Source organism: Rutidosis leptorrhynchoides, chromosome 8 (assembly GCF_046630445.1).
Source record: "Rutidosis leptorrhynchoides isolate AG116_Rl617_1_P2 chromosome 8, CSIRO_AGI_Rlap_v1, whole genome shotgun sequence".
Taxonomy (NCBI): Eukaryota; Viridiplantae; Streptophyta; class Magnoliopsida; order Asterales; family Asteraceae; genus Rutidosis; species Rutidosis leptorrhynchoides.
Window position 1 is genome coordinate 26,559,929 of NC_092340.1, and position 25,293 is coordinate 26,585,221.

Here is a 25,293-nt window from a genome sequence, read left to right on the forward strand (position 1 = left end):
ATTTAATTGCACTTCTAATTATCGCATTTTTATTGTTATTGTATTTAATTGCACTTTTAATTATCGTACTTTTTAATTATCGCAAGTTTATTTTATCGCACTTTTATTATTCGCAATTTCATTATCGTTATTTACTTTATGCTTTAATTTAAGTCTTGTATTTATTTTTAATATTTTACATTTGGTTTTAACTGCGACTAAAGTTTTAAAATCGACAAACCGGTCATTAAACGGTAAAAACCCCCCTTTATAATAATAATATTACTTATATATATATATTTGTATTTTTATAAAATTAAACTAATATAGCGTTAAGCTTTGTTTAAAAAGATTCCCTGTGGAACGAACCGGACTTACTAAAAACCACACTACTGTACGATTAGGTACACTGCCTATAAGTGTTGTAGCAAGGTTTAAGTATATCCATTCTATAAATAAATAAATATCTTGTGTAAAATTGTATCGTATTTAATAGTATTTCCTTGTAAAATTTAATAGTATTTTATACCACTCCGCTACCACATCAATATCCACCTCATAACGTTCTTCCACACGCCTAGACTCAGTGTTATACACCCGTTTGTTTGGATTCCCATATCCCAAGAAGATACCAGAGATCACCTTTGAATTGAATTTCCCTCCAGCGTCTCGTACCAGGATAGTACAAGGTGCACCAAAAGGTTCAAAATGTTTGATATTAGGCTTTCTCTTGTGCAACAGCTCATAACACGTTTTACAATGTCTCTTCACCACTAGAACTCTGTTCATCACATAACAAGCAGTACTCACGGCTTCTCCCCAGAAAACAATTGGAAGACATGAATCAGCTAGCATAGTTCTTGCGGTTTCGATTAGAGTCCTATTCTTTCGTTCAGCAACACTGTTTGATTGAGGTGTATAAGTCGGACTGAACTGTTGTTGTATCCCCTTCTCATTACAAAACAGCTGCATCTGAATGTTCTTAAATTCTGTACCATTATCAGTACGAATCTTTCTTACCTTCAAGTTATACAGACTTTCGAGCTTCAGAATCAACACTTTAATATGCTCAAACGTGTCTGACTTGAGTTTCAACATCACAACCCACGAAAACCGGGAATACTCATCTGTAACTACCAAGCAATATGATTCTCCAGTGAGAGTTTTACAATTAACTGGACCAAAAAGATCCATGTGTAACAGCTCTAAAGGAATATTGACAGAATGATGCTTTTTGATAGTATGTGACTTTCTGGTCTGCTTCCCCTGTTTACATGGAAGACATACCTCAAGAATATGAAAACTTTTAACATTCACACCATCAACTAATCCATTGTGGACTAGATTATTCATCTTTCTTAGACTCAGATGACCCATACGCATGTGCCAAATAATCAACTCCTGTTCAGTAGCTTTAGAGACAAAGGCCTGATGGCCTGTAGCTGCCTTAACATGAGCCTTACGCATATCAAGGATATAGAGATCCTTGCACCTCGGAGCAGTCATCAGAATCATGTCCTCTGGATTTACGAACTCTTTTCTCAAAATATAACAAAACTTATCATCAAAAGCAACAGTATATTTCTTATCAGCAACTTGTGAAACAGAAAGCAGATTGTTCGACATCTGCTCTACATAGTTAACTTTATCAAAGCTGACATTCTCATTAGCAATAACACCCTGAGCAGTAATAAATCCTCCTTCACTACCTGCAAAAGAAACTAGTCCTCCATCTACTGCTTTCACATTAGACAGCAAAGACAAGTTCCCTGTCATGTGCCTGGACGCCCCACTATCAACAATCCAAGTACTGCAACATGGATTGTAGGCGACCTGCACATTAAAGTAAGAGGATTAGTTAGAAAGGGCCACCCATGCCCTAATGGCAGTGGGTTTCCCATTAACACCAACAACTGGCAACTCCACCCATTGTCCTTTAGATCCAGAAGGACCTTCAGGATGTTGAACACTCTTAACTTCTGATTTAGGTTTCCAAACTGTGTTATTCGGTAATGGTTTTCTATAATAATCATTAGTTTGAAAAACCTTTTTATCATTTGTTTGCACTGAAAAAGAATTAAACACCGGTGAAGGTGATCTCCTATTAAAGAACCGATTTGGACTAAGATCAACCTTCCTACTTGGTGTCTGTCGAATGGGTCTACAATTCATAGCCCTGTGTCCCAACCTCCCACAATTGAAGCAGTTAACATTATCAAAATCATGAGAATTAAACACTTTGCGTCTAATTGGTTAAAACTGTCTCCTAGGTGGTTCAGTATGTTGTCTAATCGTAGGGGATGACGAGACTTGTTGCTTAACAGTCTGTCGACGACCAGGCAGAACATACTTGGACACACTCCCAGATTTGGAACTTGCCTCTGTTGGTGATTGTTCTACCTTAGGACCTGATTTATCTATCCTGCCCTTACTGACAAACTTAGGTGACACTCCCTGGGTGTTCTTCTTCTTATTCTGTTTGGGAGTCACAGTTTTCTTAGACTGAGCCTTTTGACTCTCAGTCATCTTACTAGCATTAACAGGATTTTTTAGAATGGTAACTAGTTTAGTGACAAGCTCAAATGGTTTGCTGTCTTTCTCAGTGTCGATATCAGTATCTGACTCTGTTTCATAGACAACATCTAAAGACTTCTTCGACTCAACTATCTTAACAGTACTCTCAACAGGTGCTTCTTTAGGCTTACCATATTCTAGTTCTACAACAGGACCCTTACTTTTCTCAACTGGTTTGTTAATATACTCACCAAAAAGTGGTGGGGCAACCTGGTTGTAACCTAAACCCTGCTGTTTAGGAGGATTCAAAGTTTGTTTCACATAAGACATCCTCTGCCAATTGTCAATCCTAGCTTTTTTAGACTCGTATTTCAACTTAAATGAATCCCTTTCAGCCTTAAGAGTCTCTATCTGTCCCAAATACATAGTAATCACTTTTCCATCATCTATAACCGTTGATTTTAAGTGAGCCACCTGATTTTCTAAAGACTTAATCACATCAACATAGTCTTTATGTTTATTAAGGTAGAAAAGCGCATCATCATAGTTCTTTTTATTAGTCTGATTCTCCAAACTTAAATTCTTAAGATCAACTCTAAGCTTAGGACAAGTCTCACATATAACAGATATCTCATTAAGTTTGAAAATTACACACTCGAGCCTCTCAATTTCCTGTTCATAATCAACGCATCTAGAACATTTAGAAACTGAATCATTACATACCTTATCGTTACCGGATGTGTTGGCCATAAATGCATAGTTATTGCTTCCAACCTGAGTGTCTTTATCTGATTCTGACTCAGACTCTGAACTCGTACTGTCCGCGTAATCAGCTTAATAACCTCCTTTGTTCTCGCTTATGTTTGAACACACTGGACTCCGAACTGTAACACTCTTCTCATCACCACTCTTAAGATCACAGTTGAGCAAGTGTACCAACTCTTGTCTGAACCAAGTACCAACATGACAATTTCTTTCTTCATCATCATCGGAAGAATCAGTCAAAAACTCAAAATCTGATAGGTCTTGAGCTTGGCGAATCTTATCATACAATCGATCTTTAATCCTCTTTCTGAGGCACAACTTCATAATCTCCTCAGCTCTTTTCATTCTAGCATCACATTTGCACACATAGCAGATGCAATTCGAATTATCTTTTCCAGTACAACCTGCATTTTTCCTAGCAATTCTTTCTTCTTCAATTTCAGTTTCAGTTTTACCTACAAACACAACATTAGCTTTATGTGTATCTGCCATGATGGACCAGTCACATACTTCATCAGCATACGTGGTCGTCAGGGCCTTAGATTGAATAGACCCCGAAGATTCTTTCTCAACAATAACATGTTGTGGAGTAACTGAAATGGTTGTATTGTAAAAAGGATCAGAAAAACCAGTCTTGGGTGGCCTCGTGCAAGTCTTCTTAAAATGACCAAGCTCATCACAATTGAAGCACCTAACCTTTGACATATCAAAACCAAACTTCGAATCACGATTCAAACTCAAAGACCTCTGTTCGGTTTTCTTCAAGTACTTCCTAGCCCGTCTAACAATGCTACCCATGCAATAAAGTATATCCATCCTTTCAAGGTCGTCCTCATCAATCTGATCATAGTCTTCATTTTCAAGATGACTATTAATCACTTGTCCACTAATCATATCATTGTATGAGTTAACAACAATAGCTGCCAAAGCCATATCTTCCTGAATTGATTCGATGGGCCTCTTCTTGATATTCTCAGTTTGAAACATAGGAGTCTGAGTCTGAGTCTGAGTCTGAGTCTATTGAGAAGGAGAATTCTGAGTCTAAGCTTGTGATTTAGCATTAAAGTAGCCAGACTGAGATTGTGGAGCAGACATTTGAGAAGCATTTGCTGTAATATAGGCTGTTTGTAATGGAGCATGACCAGAAGATGAAGCCAAAATGTATGCAGAAGCAGCTACAGAACCAAGTCTCTTCCTCTTAGCTTCTACCTGAATATCCTTCTCCATCAACTTAGAAGTAAAAGCTGTCAATGTTAACGTACGACCTGATGTGCTGTACATGTTCTGAATCTTTTCAATCTCATGGTCCCACTTTTCTGGAAGACCATCTTTCAACACCCTGACTGCCTTATCATCAGGTACATCAATTCCATAATCCGCCATCTCTGCAACCAGTAAATGATATCTCTCCAAAGTTTGGCCCAGTGACTCTGATGGAAGAGCAGCAAACACCCTCCATTCATCCTTCAAAACCTTACCTTTTGTTGCCCGATAAGTAGCAGTACCCTCTGTTGCAGATTGAAGGGCCAACCAAAGAGTATACGCGGTCTTGTTACGATTTTTGAACTGCTGGAAAATGTCCTTTGACAACGCTTGCGTTAACTGAGCATAACATCTACACTCAAGATTATATTGTTCACGCTCTGTAGGACTAAACTATTGAGTTTCTTTGGGTTCACCATCACCTCCACAAGGCCAAACAAATGGATTCTCGATACATTCCCAAAGTCTAGAGTCAACACCATTTAAGTAAATAACAAACCTAACTTTCCAGTCCAAGAAGTCTTTAGATTGTCAAGTCGAGGTACTTTATTTGTCGATCCAGATTCACTTTCGTTAAGTAACATTTTTTGTAGTCCAGGTGCAATTACTAACGCGCTGTATTCATTTGTCACTTGTTCATTAGTGTCCGACATGTTAACTGATTAAGTTTGAAAATAAAAGATTAATTAAGATTCTGATTAAGACACACGGTCGACTATCTCTGACACACGGTCGACTGTATAAGACACACGATCGATTGTACATCTCACACGGTCGATTGTCTAACAAAATTTTTTGCAGCACTTCGTTACTATATAAGTCTTGGATATTGCAAACTCACACGGCCGATTGTCTAACTCTCACGGTCGATTGAAACTCTCACACGGTCGAGCTTAGGACTCACACGGTCGGTTGTCAGGACACACACAGCCGAGTGTGTTCTTGACAGAAGCTGGTCGACTATTAGGGTTTTCTAGACAAAAATCGATTTTGCAATCGATTATGGATGGAAAACTCAAAAACAACACGTAGATAACGAAAATAAGCACTCCAGAAACACCTTTTGACAAGAAAAACACTAAGAATAACGTGTAAACACAGATTAATAGACCAAAAACCTAAAAACACCAAAAACACAAACTTTGACCCAAAAACGATTTGATCAAGCAAAACCAGAGACTCAAGCTCTGATACCACTTTGTAGACGATAATTCTTTGGATCTTAGGTCGCTTGAACTCTAAACTAAAGGCGAAACACAATAGAATAGAGTTAAATCGAGATACGGGCCGTTTCGGGATCGAATTGGTCAAACCTAGAGCAAAAGCCTAGATTAAATCTACTCCTAGACGATATATTTCGGTGGTATTCGGTATTAGGGTTCTCTGGAGACGACAAACTACGACTTGGAACAAAAGGGACGAGTAACCTCTTCAAAGAAGTCTAATCCCGTATATATACTGCAAGTCAGACACACTCGGTCGAGTGTGTCTGTCAGTCGGTCGACTGACTTACACAGTCGGTCGAGTGTGTACACACACTCGGTCGACTGTGTGCAGTTTAACATATTGATTATTTAATTAATTAAGAACGCACAATCACCATAGTAATCAATAGTCACTAGTAAACAACATAATTACATAACCGAATGTACTAAACGTAATAATAACCTACGGCTGGGGATTCATGCACCAACACCTCCAACTAGGTGGTTTGTATCAAGGTAAAGCTGTTCAAGATTGGAACAACCGGACAAGTTAGTTGGAATGACTCCGTTAAATTGGTTTCGTTCAAGAGCAAGGACGCGTAGTCTGGTTAGACGGCCCAGGTCTTGAGGGATGGTTCCTTGAAAAATGTTGTTTGAAAGTACAAATTTACGAAGGAAGGTAAGGTTTCCCACGTGAGGAGACAAAGAACCTTCTAGACCTTGCGAAGTCAGTTGTAGAGCAGTCACTCTTCTATGCCGTTTTCCACATGAAACACCACTCCAATCACAGAAATGCAAGGAAGTGTTCCATGAGGTTAGAACACCATACGGATCTCGTGTGATCATCTTTCTGAAAGATAACAACGCCATGTGATCTGTCTCATTTCCCACATAGCCATAGGAAGTCGAGAAAGTGGCAGTCACAATCATAAGAAATATAATGATAAAACCTGAAAATAGGAAATTATTATGAGATTTCATTTTTGGATCTGATCAAAATAATTCACAAAGATAAGTTTGTACTCTATTAGCTTTCTATCCTCAGTTTGTGACTTTGTGGCATCAATTTGTTGGCGTCGGCGTTGAATTGCAATGCAATGTTATCCACATGCTGCCTTGCACATTTGACCATTACAAAAATCGTAGTCACTGCCGGAATTGCTGAATTGTTTTGGTGAATTTTGTTAGATCTCTACCCCTTACAAAGCACAAAGGTTACCGCCACTTGTCACGCTGTGGTTCACCCTCAGTTTTTTATCCACGTGTAATATTCCTATTGGTCAATAATTAAATTGCAAAAAATCTCATGGGCTGACACGTGTCCCAAATCAGCTAAAAACATAAATACATAAATAAAATAAAATTACAGATCTATTAGCATCGTCCCTCTCTCTGTCAAACATTCACTCACCCACAAACTTTGCAGCGCCGATTATGGCCTACATTTGCCTTAATATTGTTAGCCGCCATAACAGATTAATTTGGTACACAATTACGCACATGCTGGTATAAATTTTGTATACTAACACTAATCTGTGAAACCACCAGAGGTTTCTCCGGCGCTTAAGCCAAAGTTATGAAGACGAATTACAAAAACAATTTAGGAATTGCAGCGATTTAGGGTTTTAAACGATTTAGGGTTTACAGCGTTATCTGCAGTGATTTAGGGTTTGCAGCGTTTATGTGATCAAACAGAGGTATTAGGGTTCGATTTAGGGTTTGCCTCGATTTATTGTTTGCAGAAAAGGTATAACTCTTAGTACATAATCAAATCACAATCGACGTTTATCAAGTTGCATCAACATGATTTCTCTACAGGTTTGTTACTATCAACCATGAATCTATAAATTCTACAAAGAATATTTTTGTAATTGGCAAATTTTGTATGTTAATTAGGCCTGTGTGGTCATGTATATTAATTAGGAAATTTTCATTGTTAAATAAGAAATTAGTCAGATTTAGTTTTGTTAATGATAGTCTTTTACTGTATAATTACAGAATAGCAATGGAAAGGGGAAGTTTATGTCATTGTCAACGTGTTTTTTTTTTTTTTTTTTTTTTTTTTTTTTTTGTGAATATGAATTCTGAGTTTCTCTTTAATGCATGAAAAAGGGGTCCAACTCATATACACGATTTGAAGTAGAAGTAATGACATATTGCATAGTTGATGATTCATTGTTATTAACATGATGGGCATACTGATACAGGAAACCTGTTTAATCTTAATTTGGACTTTAGGTAATCGATTTGGTTCAATTAGTCTAATAATAGTGGTATTGTTATTTTTCTTTTATAAAACTCCATGTATTATAAATGATAAAAATAAATAAATTTACAAAATGTAATGTTTAGGTAAGTATGTGCCTATGATCACGGATTCAGGCTAATTATTCTTAGTTAATTGCTACGCAGGTATAAAATTGATTCAGCCTAAGCTGAGACCCGAGGCAAAGACACTGTTATCTCACCCCTGGATACAAAATTTGTTACAAAATTCAAGACGTGTTGTATTGCAGCCTTTACTCCGTCATAGTGGTACACTAAGGTAGTTAATCATTTTTACTAATCATTATTTCCTATTTTGTTATTTATTTCAGAAATGAAATCTGAACAACAACTTTTTTTAAAAGATTATTTTTCAGAAATTTAGAAGATGATGGTTCAGTCTGTGAAAATTTCAAATCCAGATTGTTTAATCAATATTGAAAACGTACCTGCAGAGAAAATCAAAGTATTTTATTTTCTTTGTGATTTGGAACTGATAATCCAATTGTTTGGGGTTTGGTTACTACATGTATATTGGGTCGGGTCCTAATGGCTTAAGCCCCGAAAATAGTTAATTCCTTTACTATATGTTTGATATACATGTATTCCATGAAAAAAAAATCCGTTCGATTAGACGGGTGTTTCACTGATTGAATATGTGTCAACCTACTTATAATATTTATATAAGAAAAGAATTAGCAATTTTTGTAGTTGTGTTAGGCATTACTTGTGTGCTGCAACATTAGGCAATTTGACCCATTCACTTAGCATATTGGCCAATTCAGAGAATGGTTTATATGTAATGGGTCACATTGGACAAAAAATGGTCAAATGGGTCAGAGAGATGAAGAACCATCAGAGTGTATTCTCGATGCATAAATACGACAATATTTGTTATACTCTGATATACGGCACACAGATTATAGAAAATTATGCGACCCATTCATATCACCACCTCTAATTAATCCACCAAAAAATCTATGAAGAGTATCTTTAGAGCACGGGGTGTCGATTGTCACTTTCAAAATCTTTGGTCTTTTACATGAGTGAAGACCACCCCTCCTCAAAGTCGATTTAGAAGTATTTGTTTCAAAGTCTATTTTGCGACATTGGTCCACTTTGTTTTCTGTTTTGTTTTGTTTTGTTTTTTGTTTTTTTTTTACTTATTCTTTTTTTGTTTTCTTATTGGCCCACTTTCTGTTTTGTTGTTTAGGAATTTAACTGTTGTATTTGATTTGGAGGATGTACAGGTTATTATATATATATTTTTTGATTATTGAGTTTTTAGTAATGATCAACCAAAAATATTAGTCACAACCTTCGTCTTTAGAGTGTGGTATTCAGTCAACTGAAGCTCATATTGATGTTCTCCTTAGAAAGGTGAGGTAATTATACATGGGTTATACATTTCTGTTAATAGGTGCATTTATCAAGTCTGTTATATTTTAGTATGGGTCAGGGACTTAACGATATCCATGTATTAGCTAGATTACTTGTCTTTACTTTTGTCAATAATCTGCTTCCAAATGGTCATTCAAAAAGTCAATTAATTATTTCTTTTTTTAGTAAAATTCAAACATTATTGTTTTTTTTTGTTGTAACAAATCTGTAGGTTGAGGAGGTTTCAAGCCACTGAATTTCTTTGAAAGTGTTATGAGTCAACGACTTGTGTTGCGATCAACATCCAGTGTGTAAAATCATCGCCTATTCGGATATGGCCGGTATAATTCCCTTGATATTGAAGGTATGTATAACTAGGATTTAGGAAGATTGTGGCTTTTCTTTTAGTTGAATACGGATTTTGAAATACGTTATGAAATTATCTGCTATTTATTTTCGATTTATTTTATATGTATGTTTGTTCTTCGCCAAGGATACATTAAAACGACCAAGTTTGTATATTTAAATAAATTTTGTTACAGATCAACATCATGTGTTTTCAGTAAGAGAGAAGATCCCCACTAACTCCTTCTTTTCAGTTAATGGTAGATGCCACTTGACAACTTGATTAATTTGTACGTTTCTAAAACGCTAATCAATTCGATTTTCGGTAATAGATCTTTTGTATTTGATGATATGAGCAAACAGTATCTGCAAATGTGTAGGAAGGATCTTCCTTTATTAAACAACTTCACTAAGGGAATACTTGGATCTCTCCATATTGGCGTTCTTCCTTCGTTGGTTTAACGCCATCTCGATTGCTCAGCGTTAACCTCCAATCAGTTTCCCTTCTACACATAAACAGGTTTGGTTTTTAATTCACTCATAACTGATTCTTCATCTCACTTAGATTTATTGAATGGTTGAACACTTGCTATATATGGCGTTCTTTCTATCGTGCTACATATTTGATTCATTCAGTTATTTTTTTATTGTAATTGAAATACTTAATGATTGTTGGGTGCAAACCCAATCCCACATTGGTTGGGGATAAATGTCAAGATCAACATATAAGCTCATGAGTGTCTCTCTCTACTACCAATTGGTTTTAGAGTAATTTGGGAGTTCATGCCTTATATGTTTGGTGCTTGTTGGGCTATAACCGGTCCTTTCAGTGATATCAGAGCGGGTTAGCCTAGAATTATGTGGATTAATCGCCCCAGTTAGACAACGATAATGGATCATTGTGTGTGCCTTATATCAAAAGATCTCCCTGATTTGGCCTTGGTCAGGTTGAGAGTTGCGGGTAATGGCCGGCGATATAAGATGAATGGATCATGTGCGGAATATCGTTGAAGGGGAGGCCTGGTGATGTGGTCTTCGGTTTGAGGGGAGGATTGTTGGGTGCAAACCCAATCCCACATTGGTTGAGGATAAATGTCAAGATCAACATATAAGCTCATGAGTGTCTCTCTCTACTACCAATTGGTTTTAGAGTAATTTGGGAGTTCATGGCTTATATGTTTGGTGCTTGTTGGGCTATAACCGGTCCTTTCAATGATTGCACACATGAAATTAAATAGGAGGACAATGGGTTATCTATTCAAGAGGAAACTCATTAATTGGAAGAAGTAAGATACATGCTTATTATTGTCAAATTTATCCACTACCATTGTTCTGGTCCAATGTTTCTATTGCACTGTGTAACTTTTGTGCTTATAAATCAGTAGAAAATGATTGACCAATTAGTTCTAAAGTTGCTTCATGTGTATGACCCATTACCCAACCCAGTCATTTAGACATATATAATCTTGAATTTTAAACAGAGTTAAAGTTGCTTCATGTGTATGACCCATTATCAAACAACTTGATGTCATACTGACACAATCTCCATCCACAACATAACGACTGTGTTTCAATCTATTTTGCAATCATGTTTGTTGGTGTTTTTATTTATCTATTTTATCTAAGCTTAATATCTATTATATAATTTGTTATTCATATCATATCCAATAGCCTTCTAAAATATATGCACTGTATATTTCTGTTGGGTTGTTTTGAAGGGTAGAGATCCCGTTTACTTCTAAGCATACTACATTAAATGTTATGTGTTTTGATACATTTTTTATATTATAAAAACACCAACTGTTTTATAATCTTATATGGTCAGAATCATTTGGTTTATATGGTTAGGTTATATTGTAGTTGGATGTATTTGATATATAACAATAAGGTTTAGAGGTGTTGTTGGAAAAGAGAGAGCCAAGCAAACTTTCATGTTGGTGACCAGCCATAGGCACAGGGCCTTCGGCATTCCCTTGCTGCCATCACTGATGTATCAACTCATAATTACAAGTACATCAAAGCTCCTTGACATTAGAAGAGCACCTGAGAGATGTATGTAGTGTGATACATTAATGTTTCCAGCATTTCTCATTGGTTCAGGTTAGAGAAGGAAATTTGGGCAGATGGTTCAGGTTAACCATATTATGTTTATTTCATCCACAAGAATAGTTGTGATACGCTCTTTATCATACCGTCAATTGATATAACATATACGTTTTCAGTTGTTTGATTAAAACTCGCCGTGCAACGCACGGGCTCTTAAAGGCTAGTATTATTTATATTTTCTAAAGGTGTTAGTTATAAGTTGTGGGTTGCCTTTAAGTAAATAAATATAAAAGGTAACTCTAGGTTTTAAAGCACGTAGAGACAAAAACTTGTGAGGATTTTAAGATTGTTGAGTTTTTTTTTTTTTTTTTTTTTTTTTTTTTTTTAAAAAGCAGTATTTTTATTCACATCACAAATCTCAACAATTTACAAAGGGATGCTTAGGTAGCATCATTTTTAATCACGACCTAACTAAGATAACATGACGGATTGTGCAACCAATTATGCCACTCGAGAGGTTTTCCTTTGAGTCTTTTTGCGACCCACTCAAAGCTTGTGTTTTGGATCTCGTTTATTACATTCGGAGTACTCCAACCTTTGCGTTTGAAAATCAAATGGTTACGATTCTTTCAAATGAGGTAGCAACATATCCAAACCACCGCTTGCCATATTAATTTACCCGAGTCCGATCCTTGTTGCATCGCACCATAAACTAGCAGCTCATCAAGGGAGTGATTCGAAATAGTACCAGCACCCCACCATGCGTAAATTCTGCTCCATATTTCCTCGACATTCTTGCACGAGACTAACGAGTGATCGACTGTCTCAACGTCGTTGTCACAAAGAGGACACCGGACCGAGTCAAGATCGATCCCCCGTTTGTCAAGTTCCATTCGTACCGGTAGACGCCTTTTCCTAGCTCGCCAAATAAACACTTCCACTTTTTTTGGAATCAAGTAGTTCTTTAGAGTTTTCAAAGCGTTTGGGCCTACACATAACGTTTCCTCATTGATTAATTTTGTTAGGTCTTTAGTGGTGAACGTTTTTTTGCTGTTCCCCACCCACTCCCATGAATCGGGCCTGGATGGGTTCATTTTTATCGACCCTAGCAGAGAGATAAGGCTCGATAGTTCACCCACAGCTCTAACCGACGGCTCCCTGGACCAGTTCCAAACCGGATACACCTCAGACCCGATCAGTTGTAATCTGTCTTGTACTATTGCAGCTTGATTTGTCTCCAATCTCGCAATTCTATTGAATCTCTCTTTAAGAGTCTTCTCACCTAGCCAAACATCGTCCCAAAACGAAATAGATGATCCATGTGACGATCCTTCCAAATCCCTTTGGACGAATACATCATTCATTGATTTCATAGTGAGGTTTTGACCTCTATATGATACGTTTTGTAAACATTGCGTTCTTTTGAAAAGGCACACCATAAACGAATATATAAATCCAAGGTTTTCGACGTCTGATGATTTCTACGTATAGACAATCACCGTATATAATAGTTTACAATACTACATCTGTTGATAATGCAGTCAAAATAAGATACATGGTGATGATTTTGTGAATGCAAAGTTTTCTTGAATAAAGCATGTATGACTCCATGCACATAGCTTGTATCACATATAAGCAAACAGCGGAAGACTTCTAGGAACCTGAGAATAAACATACTTAAAAGTGTCAACACAAAGGTTGGTGAGTTCATAGTTTTAATGTTGCACATAATCTGTATATAAAGGTGGATCACAAGATTTCAGTTGTTTCATCCAGAAACGTTTATCAAAAGATTCTACGTAACAGAGCACCCTGGTAACTAAACTTTAACATTATAATGATAATTACCCTCTTCGTTTTAATACACGCAACCAATGTGTCATAAACTCAAATAATATACGTCCGTTAAAAGGCTAGCGCTCTAGCTCGGACGGGGATATCAAGCCCTATGGATCCATGTACAATTACTCGCGCTGATGTTGTAGCGTGAGGGTACGAAATAGTATTATTTTTACTAGGAAATACTACAAAATATGACACAAGTTTTATTAATTTACGGATGGGATATACCTAAACCTTGCTACAACACTATAGGCAGTGTACCTAATCGTAGAGTAGTGTAGTTTTTAGTAAGTCCGGTTCGTTCCACAGGGAGCTAGTGATTACGTACTATATTTTTATAAAACTATATTTATATAAATATATATATATATATATATATATATATATATATATATATATATATATATATATATAAGTAGTAATATTATTATAAAAGGGGGGTTTTTACCGTTTAATGACCGGTTTGTCGATTTTATATTTTTAAGCGTAAAGATAAATGACAATAATTAAAGTGCGTAAAATAAATAAATGACGATAAATAAAATAACAATAAATAAAATTGCGATAGAATATGAAATAAAAGGATTATGCTTATTTAAACTTCCGTAATCATGATGTTTGACGTTTTGATTTTAATTAATTGTTACTCGGGTTAATTGTCCTTTGTCATGGTTTATTTGATACCTATCTGGTTTTTATCCATAATAGTCCATCGGTCATAAATATAAAGTGCGAGTGTCCTCGTCAAATTACCCTTATACCCGAAGTCAAATATTCCAACTAATTAAGGATTTAAACTGTGACGCAGTTATCACTTCTGTCAACAATTACACCAGTTATCACTGTATGTAATCTACCCCTGTTTTGATTAGATATGAATATTAATTTACCCACTTGATCAGTTTGAATAATCAATTACCCAACCCGAATAATTAATTAAATGATTATAATAGATTCCATATGAACGTCACTAAATAGGACAACCATAATCATTATTAATTATTAGGATAATTAATTTGAAGATAGGTTCGACAGACTCCAATGAGTTGTCACTCAATTAGACAATACCCCCCATCTATTAATAGTCAATAGTCCAATTTCCACAAGTGTCGGTCTTTTGCCCAAACCTTAATTATGGTACAAAGCCCAATTACCCAATTTTAGTAATTAGCCCAACATCATGATTACTTCGTTTTAAATAAGCATAATAATAACTTAGCTACGAGACATTAATATAAAAAGGTTGAACATAACTTACAATGATTAAAAATAGCGTAGCGTTACACGGACAGAATTTCGACTTACACACTCAACCGATCTCTATCATAAATCTTATTATTATCATAATTTAAAATTAAAATTAAGATTATTGTTATATCTTATTACATTAACATTATGATAGAGATTTTTAGATATTGATATTGATAATAGATTTTTAGGATAGAAAAAGAGATGCTTTTAAATTGATCGATAATCATCGCCTTTTATAGGCAAAATATGAAATTGATTTTTCATTTACGACCCCTGAACTATGCTAAATTAACAACTTTTTATTATTTAATATTATTCTTATTATGAATTATTTAAATATTATATTTTATTCTTGTGCATAGTTGACTCGTAATTTTTACACCGTTGCGTCGAGCGTTGAGAGTTGACTCATGTCCCGGTTCCGGATTTTCGAACGTCCTTGCGTACTATTTTATATCGTGTACTTTGCGTTTTGTAACTTGTACTCTTGTCATTTTTAGACGTTCTTCATCAATAATTTGAACCTTTTTAATTGTATCTTGTACATTTGAGCTTTTTGGACGTTTTGGTCTTTCAAATCTTTGTTTTTGTCTTTAAATCTTCATTTTCGAGCGATTTGCGTCTTTCGTCTTCGCACTTATTTATTTAACTATTACAACTAAAAATAAGGAAATTACATTTAAAAACTTTACATATTGGAACGATATTGCTACTAAATATATGTTCATTTGGAGCACTATCACGCGCCCACCAGTCCACATCATATGTACTGGCAGTTACTAGTTACCAAAGCTAAGGGATTTTCGGTTTAAACTCAGTGTTAAATTAAGTATGTACTTGTGCCCATTGCGTATAAAATAAAGTGCATGTATTCTCAGCCCAAAAATATTTAAAGCATTTAAAAAGGGATCTATAAACTCACCTTAGCAGCACATAAGGTCAATCACCGAAATGTGACCGAAACTCGGAATACAAAATAATCGTAGATCTCAACCTAGAGAACATATGTTGGTCAATACATGTCTAATAAGCTAGGTCAGGTCATAGTGTATCACAATCCTAATGCTCGAGACCGACATGTGAAAGTTAACAAAAGTCATCTCAAAAGTCAACCTGACCCAATATGATCTTTAAATCTATACATGTTTATTAACATAGTATAAGTCTTGATAATTGAATGAATTTATAGTTTATCAAACTTAAGACATTATTTATTTCAAGAGTTATATTGTATTTGAATGATCATGGCAATTGGATATATTTTAACATTTCATATAGTTTCCCAATACTTGTAAAACCAGATTTAGTATTTATAAAGCTTTAAAACATGGTAAGACAGTCAACTTTGACAATTGTTTAACAAGACGAGACGTGCCTTATATAGAAATTCATTTACTCGATTAGTAATATTTGAAAATCCAATTTATCAATCTTATAAACAAGTTGTTTAAATATTAATTTACAGTGTCAAACACAATTTCAATTAACGTCAAACATAATTCAGTTAACCATATCTTTTAATCCGTTCATCGAAATTACACGATCTCTAAATGAAATGTTATTGATATTTCGCCAGCTTTCCAAAAACATGCATATCATATACCTTATATCAGTAATATATGTATTAAATTCGTGATCTATCATAAACTATTTAACGACAAAATTAATCGTACTAGCATGCATAATCCTATATACTCGAGCACTAGTCAGGGATACACTATTAATATATAATAGATAAGATATAAATGCTTACGTATCAATATTGTGATTCAATATTGTAGGAAGGTACGTAGACGCAACGAAAATCATAAACGCTAGGTTGACCTTTGACTCATGATCATAACCCCCAAGCAATACCCATAACCTCCATAGTTATAACCCATAATTTCCTTAGCTCTATCTCGCTCGAAAAGCTTGTTTTGAAAATAACCCGCTCATGACCTCGTCGTAGTATTTTATGTATAATATTAATAATAATATAATACAAATAATAAAAAGATTTATAATAATAATAATAATAATAATAATAATAATAATAATAATAATAATAATAATAATAATAATAATAAATACTGAGTGAAATAAAAAGGTTTAAATGCAATGGATTCGGCAGAAACTTGGGATATTTATAGAAGAATTCTGATTCCTGACCGCCATGCGATCGCATGGGTTTTATGCCTATTTCTCATGCGATCGCATGGCCCCAAAATCCAGCTCACAATTTTTTTTGTTTTCTTGTTTGTCGACATATATATATATATATATATATATATATATATATATATATATATATATATATATATATATATATATATATATATATAAAAATTTAAATAATTAATTATATATTATATTAAATTCATGTGCATAGTTGACTTGTAATTTTCATTCCGATGGCTCGTACGTTGTCACTCGATTTATGTCCCGGTTCCGGTTTCTCGAACGCATTTTTGTACGCTTAGAAAACTCGCAATTTAAGTTTTGTGACTCGTACCTTTGTCAAAATATAGTCTTAAATTAGCAATAAACTATATCATTCAAAGTGTATCTTAAACTTTCGAGTATTTTGGTCATTTACTTCTATAAATCATTGTCTCGCTATTTGTTAATATATATATAATAACAAATCGTTTTATGACCAAGTTAATATATATTTTCAACATTCACAAACACGTTTTAAATATACGTCGCAAGTTATTCATACAATTAATATTCCAACTTAACATATATATTCAAATAAATATTTAAACCAATAAGTTTAATGTACGGTATCAAACAATTAATACATTGTTACGTTTTCAAGTTATAGTATATATATATATGTATCTATATACATATAATTGTTCGCGAATTGTCAAGAACAACCGAAAGGTATTTGAATATATGAAAGTAGTTCAAAAATTTTGAGATTCAGCTTTACAGATTTTGCTTATCGTGTCGGAAATGTTAATCATACAAAGATTAAGTTTAAATTTGGTCGGAAATTTCCGGGTCATCACAATCCATCTCCAATCACAAGAGTGAACAAGTTCCTGAATTTAACCCCCACATATTCGAGTTGACTACTTGTATCAATAACATTCGACCAAACAGTTTTGTATGAAGATAAAGGTAATTGGTTGCCAAAGTCGAGACCCCCGGAAGGGCCATAAATGCTCGCAATGACCTTAACCCATAAGGAGTCGGCTTCGGTTTTAAACATCCACCACCACTTACTGATTAAGGCCAAAATTTTATTTTTAGTGACCCCAAGTTTAACCCACCCGCCCCATAATCAAGGATAACATCATCCCATTTAACCCAAGGAATATATGAATTTTTTCCCGAAACCCCCCAAAAAAAGGAACGCCTTAGACTCTCAAGTTTTTTTATCACACATTGAGGGGCACGAAAAAGCGAGAAGAAGTACAATGGCAAACTATTCAACACCGATTTCACAAGGGTCAAGCGTCAACCATACGACATCGAACGTGCTTTCCAATCCGATAAGCGTTTCTCGAACTTATTAATGACCGGGGCCCAACATTCGATTCTATTCATTTTTCCACCAACCGGAATACCAAGATATGTAAAAGGAAAAGAACCCGCCTTGCAACGAAAGTATCTAGCCATTTCATCAATTGTGGATTTTTCAACGCAAACCCCATAAAGACTACTTTTTTGATAATTTACTTTAAGGCCCGAAGTAAGTTCAAAACATTTCAAAATTAACATGAGGTTTTTAAGGTTACTTTCGCACCACTTCTCGAAGAAGATAGTATCATCCGCATATTGGAGGTGCGATATAGGGACCATGTTGTTACCGACTTCCACGCCCACAAATAGGTTATTTCTCACCGCCAATTTTGTTAGAACATGGAGCCCTTCTGCCACAAGAATAAATAGAAATGGTGAGAGTGGGTCCCCTTGTCGCACTCCCCATTTTGCCCAAAAGCCTCCACATTTTGCCCAAAAACCACCATATTTTTGCCCCAAAGCCTCCATATTTTACCCAAAAAAATTACTACGCTTTAAAAAAAAAAATTCGTCCCCGATAAAATAAATAATTTTTTTTTCGCCACTGCTTGCATAGAAAGATGCTCTCGTTCATCTTCTCCGGTCAATTGCAACATAGTTGCCATTGGAGGTGATCTAACCGAAGTCTCAAAATCTCTAGTGCTTCTTCATCGACCAAACTGTTTAGTGGCTTCAACACTCCCACTCAAACCCGATTCCCCACTAGTTTCAAGTCTTCCTGAGCTCCCACTCAAACTAGATCCCTAAACAAAATCAGAAAGTTCAAGCATGCTAGGATTTTTAGCACCTACTCGCTCACCTAGCCATTCCTCAATAGGAATCTCAACCATATACATGGTTCCCCTTTTCACCCCACAAGCAATGGTCCGACCGCCTTTAGACACTCTCTACCTTTGATCTCCAAACGAAACATGAAAATTTTCATCATCCAACTGCCCAGGTCAAAGTCAGTCTGAAATAGAAGAAAAGCATGAAAAGGAACTGAGGGTGGCAATATTGATGAAGATGATTTTGACGACGATGATGATTGGTATGATATGAATATGCTGATCCAGTTACTATAGGATCTCCTCTCATTGTTCGACAGTTATGTTGTGAAGACCACTAAGTTTATGTGTAGTTATTTAATTGTAGTGGTAGTTATCATCAGTAGAGGTAGAGGTAATAGGTAGTTTTAGTAGTGGTAGTTATGTTTTCAAGTATTTGTACGTATTGTTGAAGTCAGAATTTTATGAATGAAAAGTATTGGTTTATAGCCAAAATCTTTCTTCTCAGTCTAGTTTCTTTGGAGATTAGCCATCTCGAATTGGCTTCTATCTATCTTGGGAGTTAACGGTCGACTTGAAGAGACCGTATCAAATTCCAACTTTGAAACCTGTTAAGAAAAGAACAATGACATTTGAACCTATTTGAACACAAACTGCTCAATGAAATTCCCCAATGAGATTTTGATCCTATTTGAACCTCCTAATTCAGTTAATCATTTTTGCTATAATATTCAGTGTCGATCATTACTTGTTTCCTGCTGTTTCAGGCAACTGCTATTGTACATGTCATTTTTGCTATAAATACAAACTACGGGAAAATTTGTGGGTGCTGGAGTACGGTGGCGATGGTGTATGGTGGCGATGGCGATGGGGATAGAGGTGATATGGTTTAACAACTGAAACCCTAAACCCAAAAGTATCAAAATCGCAACACATCGGGAAAAGATATTCGCGAAAAAGTTCAAAATTTCGCGTGTTTTTTGACTTACGAGAAGGTTTTCGAGACCTTCTACCACCGGCTTATTTTCGCGAATTTTGGTAATTTCGAGACAAATTTTCCGCGATACGCGAGCTTGGTAGACACGTGGTGGTTTCTCATTGGCCTAACACATTTTTCGCGACTCGCGACAGTTGACCGAGGTATTTTCGAGAAGTCAACGTCTATTGCTGATAAAAAGCCTCTGACATTGTTTAAATTTGAGAGAGAGAGAGAGAGAGAGAGTGAGTGTGTTATTTGTCTATTTGGGTAATTTTCTCTATTTCATAAATTTTTTATGGAAATCGTCCAACAGTTTTAATTATAAATGCAGAAGGATAATGAAGAACTATGTTTGGTCCATATGATCACACTAATATAAAGTTCAAAAACAGAAACTAGGAAAGGGGTTTATGTTGGTGCATATAAATCCCCAGTTCTTATCAACCGAGGCAAACATGACTGTCGACCGACTGTCATATCAATCGACCGATGTTGGAGACAGTCGACCGACTGTCTCCCTGAGAATATAAATACGGGTTGCCTTGTTCATTTGAGTAGTTGACGGTTCCAACACTATTCACTGCCACCGCTCGTTTTCTCTCGTCCCAAAAACCCACACAAGTCGAATCTAGACTCTAGGCATCGATCTAATCCGATCCAAAAGGATCCGGTTCGACCCATTCGATCCCGAACGTCAACGATTCACGAAAACCTTCGATCCCAAGATCCATCGAGCTCCAACAAAGTGATATCAGAGCTACGGCTTGTAGGATCGATCGTTCATAGCGTGAATTCATTTTTGAGTCATAAAGAAATTCGATTTTTAAAGTTTTTTCCGGTTCAAACATTGGTTTGTAAAGTCAAATCGAGTATTGTTTTTGAAAATCTAAAATTGCAAAAGTGTTCTAAATAGTGTCACGTACCTTTCTGCAAGTTTACAACTTCTAATTCGTTCATTTGAATCTCCTCCACCGTGAACCACCACCTCCCGTCGCTGCCATTTTCTGCAAATAAAATTGTTCTAAGTCGACCGATTGTCAACCTACTTCGACCGATTGTCCTTACTCCTCGACCGACTTGTGTAGTAAACCGACCGACTTTGATAAACCAGCCGATTGAATAAAGTAATACCAAAGTGACATAATACACCCAGACTATCGACCGATTGTTCTTAGACAGTCGACCGACTGTCTAATCCTCGACCGATTGTCTATTTTCATCGACCGACGTTAGTTGCAGGTTTATGTTTCTGTTCGTCAAACACAAAGAAGCAAGCAAGAAGTAGATTAAATAAATTGTTTTTGCTGATCACAAGGAAAGAAAACGTAAATACGAGCTTTTGGTTCTTTTTGATCGAGCAAGATAAACAAAGAACAAGAGAGGAGTTTTGGTGTTTTGATTTCAATTGAATTAAGAAGGTGATTGAAATTTAATTAAAAAAATTGATTGATTGATTTTAGTGATTTTTGAGGCGTGAGAGCTTCATACGAGAAGCAAACTCAAAGGAAAGAAGCAGAGCATTTGATTATTAAATATTAAGTGAAGTGTTGGTGTGCAGTCAAGTCATGAAACTCACCTTTGGTTTCTAGTGTTGAGAAGGTTATATAATTGAGTTATACTACGTACAGTATATGTTAATAGAGGATATAATTGAGGTAAGATCACATTGTGTGTAAACACGTGTTGGTCTTGTTGCTGTGAGTCACGCAAGGCAGAGAAGCAAATATTATTTAATTGTTTTTGTGTTGATGTATTTTTTGGTGGAAATTTGGCAGACCCCACTTCCATTTCTTTCTTTTAATTTCGATGAGCCCACAAGGTTTACTAGAAATCAGAAATTTTTTCTAAGACAGATAAGCAAGTGTTATTTGACTTGAGCTCCTTGGTCCAACACACATATTCTTAGTGATAATTTTTTATATTTGGACCAAATTTCAATATTTTGCGAGATTTTTGTGAGATTTTAAGGATTTAAACGGTTTTATTCATCACAATGTTTTATTCAATTTACTCGTGTGACGAAATGAAGGAAAATAAGGGACAAACGTTGAAACGGGAATGGAAAAGATTTGCAGCACGGAGTACTGAGACTTTAGAGGACACGATAACGAGATATTGTCATTTAATATCCGAGATGAAAAATTGTAGAATCGAGGTGACACAAGATAAGGCTGTAAAAGTTCTAAAAGAGGGATTGCCAAGGAAATGGAATGCATGCATTGAGCAACTTGAAGAGAGAGCTTGGGTTAGAGATACTGTTCTCACTCTCAATTCAGTTATTTCCATGTTGAGAGAGAAGATATTAGAATAATATGCTATAAGAAATATGCTTCAAGATCTTAAGATAAATGATAAGTCTTCATCCGGGTCTAAGAATGAAGTTAATTCTAGTGATTGCTATACGGTTAAATCTTCTAGTGATCATGTTGATGCTGATACTGAGATTGAAAATCTGGCTAGAGTTGAAGAGCCGGTTGTGAATGCTGTTGCTGATGAGTCAGATAATGTTGAGCAGGATGCGGTCATCACTAAATCAGTATTGAATTCAGAATCTGAAGAAGACAGTTGCGCTAAGGAGAATAGTACGTTCATGAAAGATGCATCTAGCAGCTCTAAGGTACATGTTGAACCTTCCTTTGTATGTAATAATTGTGTTAGTCATAAACGTGAGATTGCTAAACTGGAATGCATAGTTTCTAAACTGAATGGAATCCCCTTAGATTGTGTTTACTGTCCCGAGTTAAAACGGGAGCTTCAGATTTTTAAGGCGAGTTATCTAGAGATGAAATCCCTGTACGAGACTAATTTAATTCAGTTTAACAATAAAAAGGAATTCAGGGAGACAATCAAAACTCTAGAAAATCAAGTTCATGATTTAAGAGCTACAATTTCAGGGGACCAAAAGTCCATAATGATGTACTTAAATCAACTTGAATGTGCTAAGAGAGAAAAAGAAGAGTTTAAGATTAAGTATGAGTCAGAAAAGGCTAGAAATGACACTTGGCAGCGAATGTCATATGTCATTGACTATACTGTCTACAACAAGAATGATGGTAAAAAGGGTTTAGGTTATAATGAATGTCCTCCTCCTCTTAAGAATGAGTACATTAATAAGCCTTCTGACTCTTGTCTTAGTGAAATCCTAAGTGCTAAATCTATAGAGACTGGGAAGGTTGAGACTCCTAAGCTTGTTAAGAAAGATCTAGGTAAGTCCCATGAGTTAGTTGATGGAATTGTTGAAGATTCGATTTCTGAGGATGAGTCTGGTACTCTAGGTTTAGCAACATCGGATCCCACCCCTGTGCAAAAACCTGTTGAAAAACCTGAGTCAGAATTTAGAAAAACTTCCAAACCCAAATCCTCTAGGTCTAAATCGAAATCAAAGGTTAAGCCTGATTACAGTTATGTGACCAATCCTGTTAAATTTATTAATGAAGGAGAATTACCAAAGGTACCTCTCCCGAGTCAAAATGTGAAAACTGGATACGTACTGCCGCATAGGAGAAATGTTAATCAGGAACCTATTTTGAAAGAGAAAGTGACTCATCGTCTTAGAAAGTTTGTAGACCGTAGGACATGTTTTGATTGTGGAGAATATGGACACGTTGCTTGGAAATGTCCAAACTACGTGCGTACACTACTTAGGAAGGTTGACCTAAACCAAACATTTATTGAAAATTTTTCTAGGCCAAAATGGAAGAATAATAAATTTTTCAAAAATCGTTCAACCTCACATATTAAAAACCGTGTTTTTACTTCAATTGCTAAGATTTCCACGCCCATTAATGTTAATGAAACACCGGTTTATCATAAACAGTCGCCATCTAAGCGTCGTGTCTGGAAATCTAAGTCTGAGGGATGAGGTAGTTCAAGTGGTGATAATGGTATTGTGACACCTTTGGGATCCACGGGAAAATGGGTGGATTTACAGGTTGTTGGTGTCGACGGGAAACCCACTGCCATTCGGGCTTGGGTTCCCATTTTGAACTAATTTTATTTTTGAGATTTTGCAGGTCGCCATGTTTGTTTGACCTTGTTGATAGTACCTGGATTATCGACAATGGAGCGGTATAGCACGTATGTGACCAGAACTTATGGTTTGCATATATTTCAGTATGCAACCCGAAATGAAACGTATTTTATTGACTTCTACATAATTCAGTGTAGAACTTGTTTAATAACGTCATTTGGTGTCATATCGTCCGAGAAACGAAACGTCAAATGAGTAACCAACTCGTTTTATGTTTTCTTTACTGTATTTTTTGCATCTACATGTTAGATTATTTATGATTTGCATGCTATTTTTATTTTATGTTCTGCATATTTTCTTATGTTTTTGTAAATCCAAAAAGCCAAAAAGATTTTAGGTTTTTAGTATTTTAGGGGGAGAAATGATGCAAACATCAACATCAGAAATTCAGAAAATTAAAAATTAATGCTACATCATATTTAGAAAACCATAAAAATGAGTTGTATGATCTAAATGTGGAAAATGAGATACAGACTTAATCATAGAATGAGATGATCATAATCACAATCATGTAAATATCTTGATAAGGAACTCATGGAAAGGTTTACAGCGGTTGAGGGTAGTCACTTAATTACCACAGGTGCATACTTTAAAGAAAATTGTTGAGGAAATCAACAAAAGGTGAGGGTATCCCCTATCATGACGTATAATCTAGAAACACATGATGTAGAATATCCCCAAGCAAATTCCAAATTGCTGCACCATTGAGTCTCACGACTAATTGGGATATTCAAGTGATCAATAAGCGTTGAAAATGTTCTAATTGACTATGCATACCGACTTCTATCAAACTTTAATTCTTGAATCGTACCTAAACTCCAAAATAGTAAGTTTATCTCAATAAGAGTGTCTTTCCTGTGAACGGGTTGAAAAGTGTGGTTCTATATTACAGACAGTCCATGAATGAATGATTTAAGTTAATTGATACACAAATGAAGAAAAGAGATCTTCATCGCAAGGAAGTCAATTCGAGAACTAAATCAAAGTCAAGACTGCAATGTGTTGTTAAAAAAAAAAAAAAAAATTGGCACATTGCATATCAAGTTATTATATCATGAAAACAGAAGTGAAATCATGGAAGACGAAAATATCAAGGTCAAGATAATGATGAAATCGAGAAGAGAAGTCTTTGCAAGAATACAAATG

At 35.5% G+C, this 25,293-nt stretch overlaps 1 protein-coding gene and 1 pseudogene across 1 annotated transcript; both read right to left on the reverse strand.

Moving 5' to 3' along the window:
• LOC139865047 (putative receptor-like protein kinase At3g47110) overlaps positions 1-6,707 on the reverse strand; it is a 66,052-nt pseudogene extending 59,345 nt beyond the window's left edge.
• A 5,684-nt stretch (positions 6,708-12,391) lies between these two features.
• LOC139863245 (uncharacterized) lies at positions 12,392-18,839 on the reverse strand. Its single transcript, XM_071851887.1, has 2 exons — positions 18,316-18,839; positions 12,392-13,103 (listed from the first exon to the last, which is right to left on the reverse strand). The coding sequence occupies exons 1-2, from the start codon at positions 18,837-18,839 to the stop codon at positions 12,392-12,394; spliced, it is 1,236 nt and encodes a 411-aa protein (XP_071707988.1).
• Between the last annotated feature and the right edge of the window lie 6,454 nt (positions 18,840-25,293).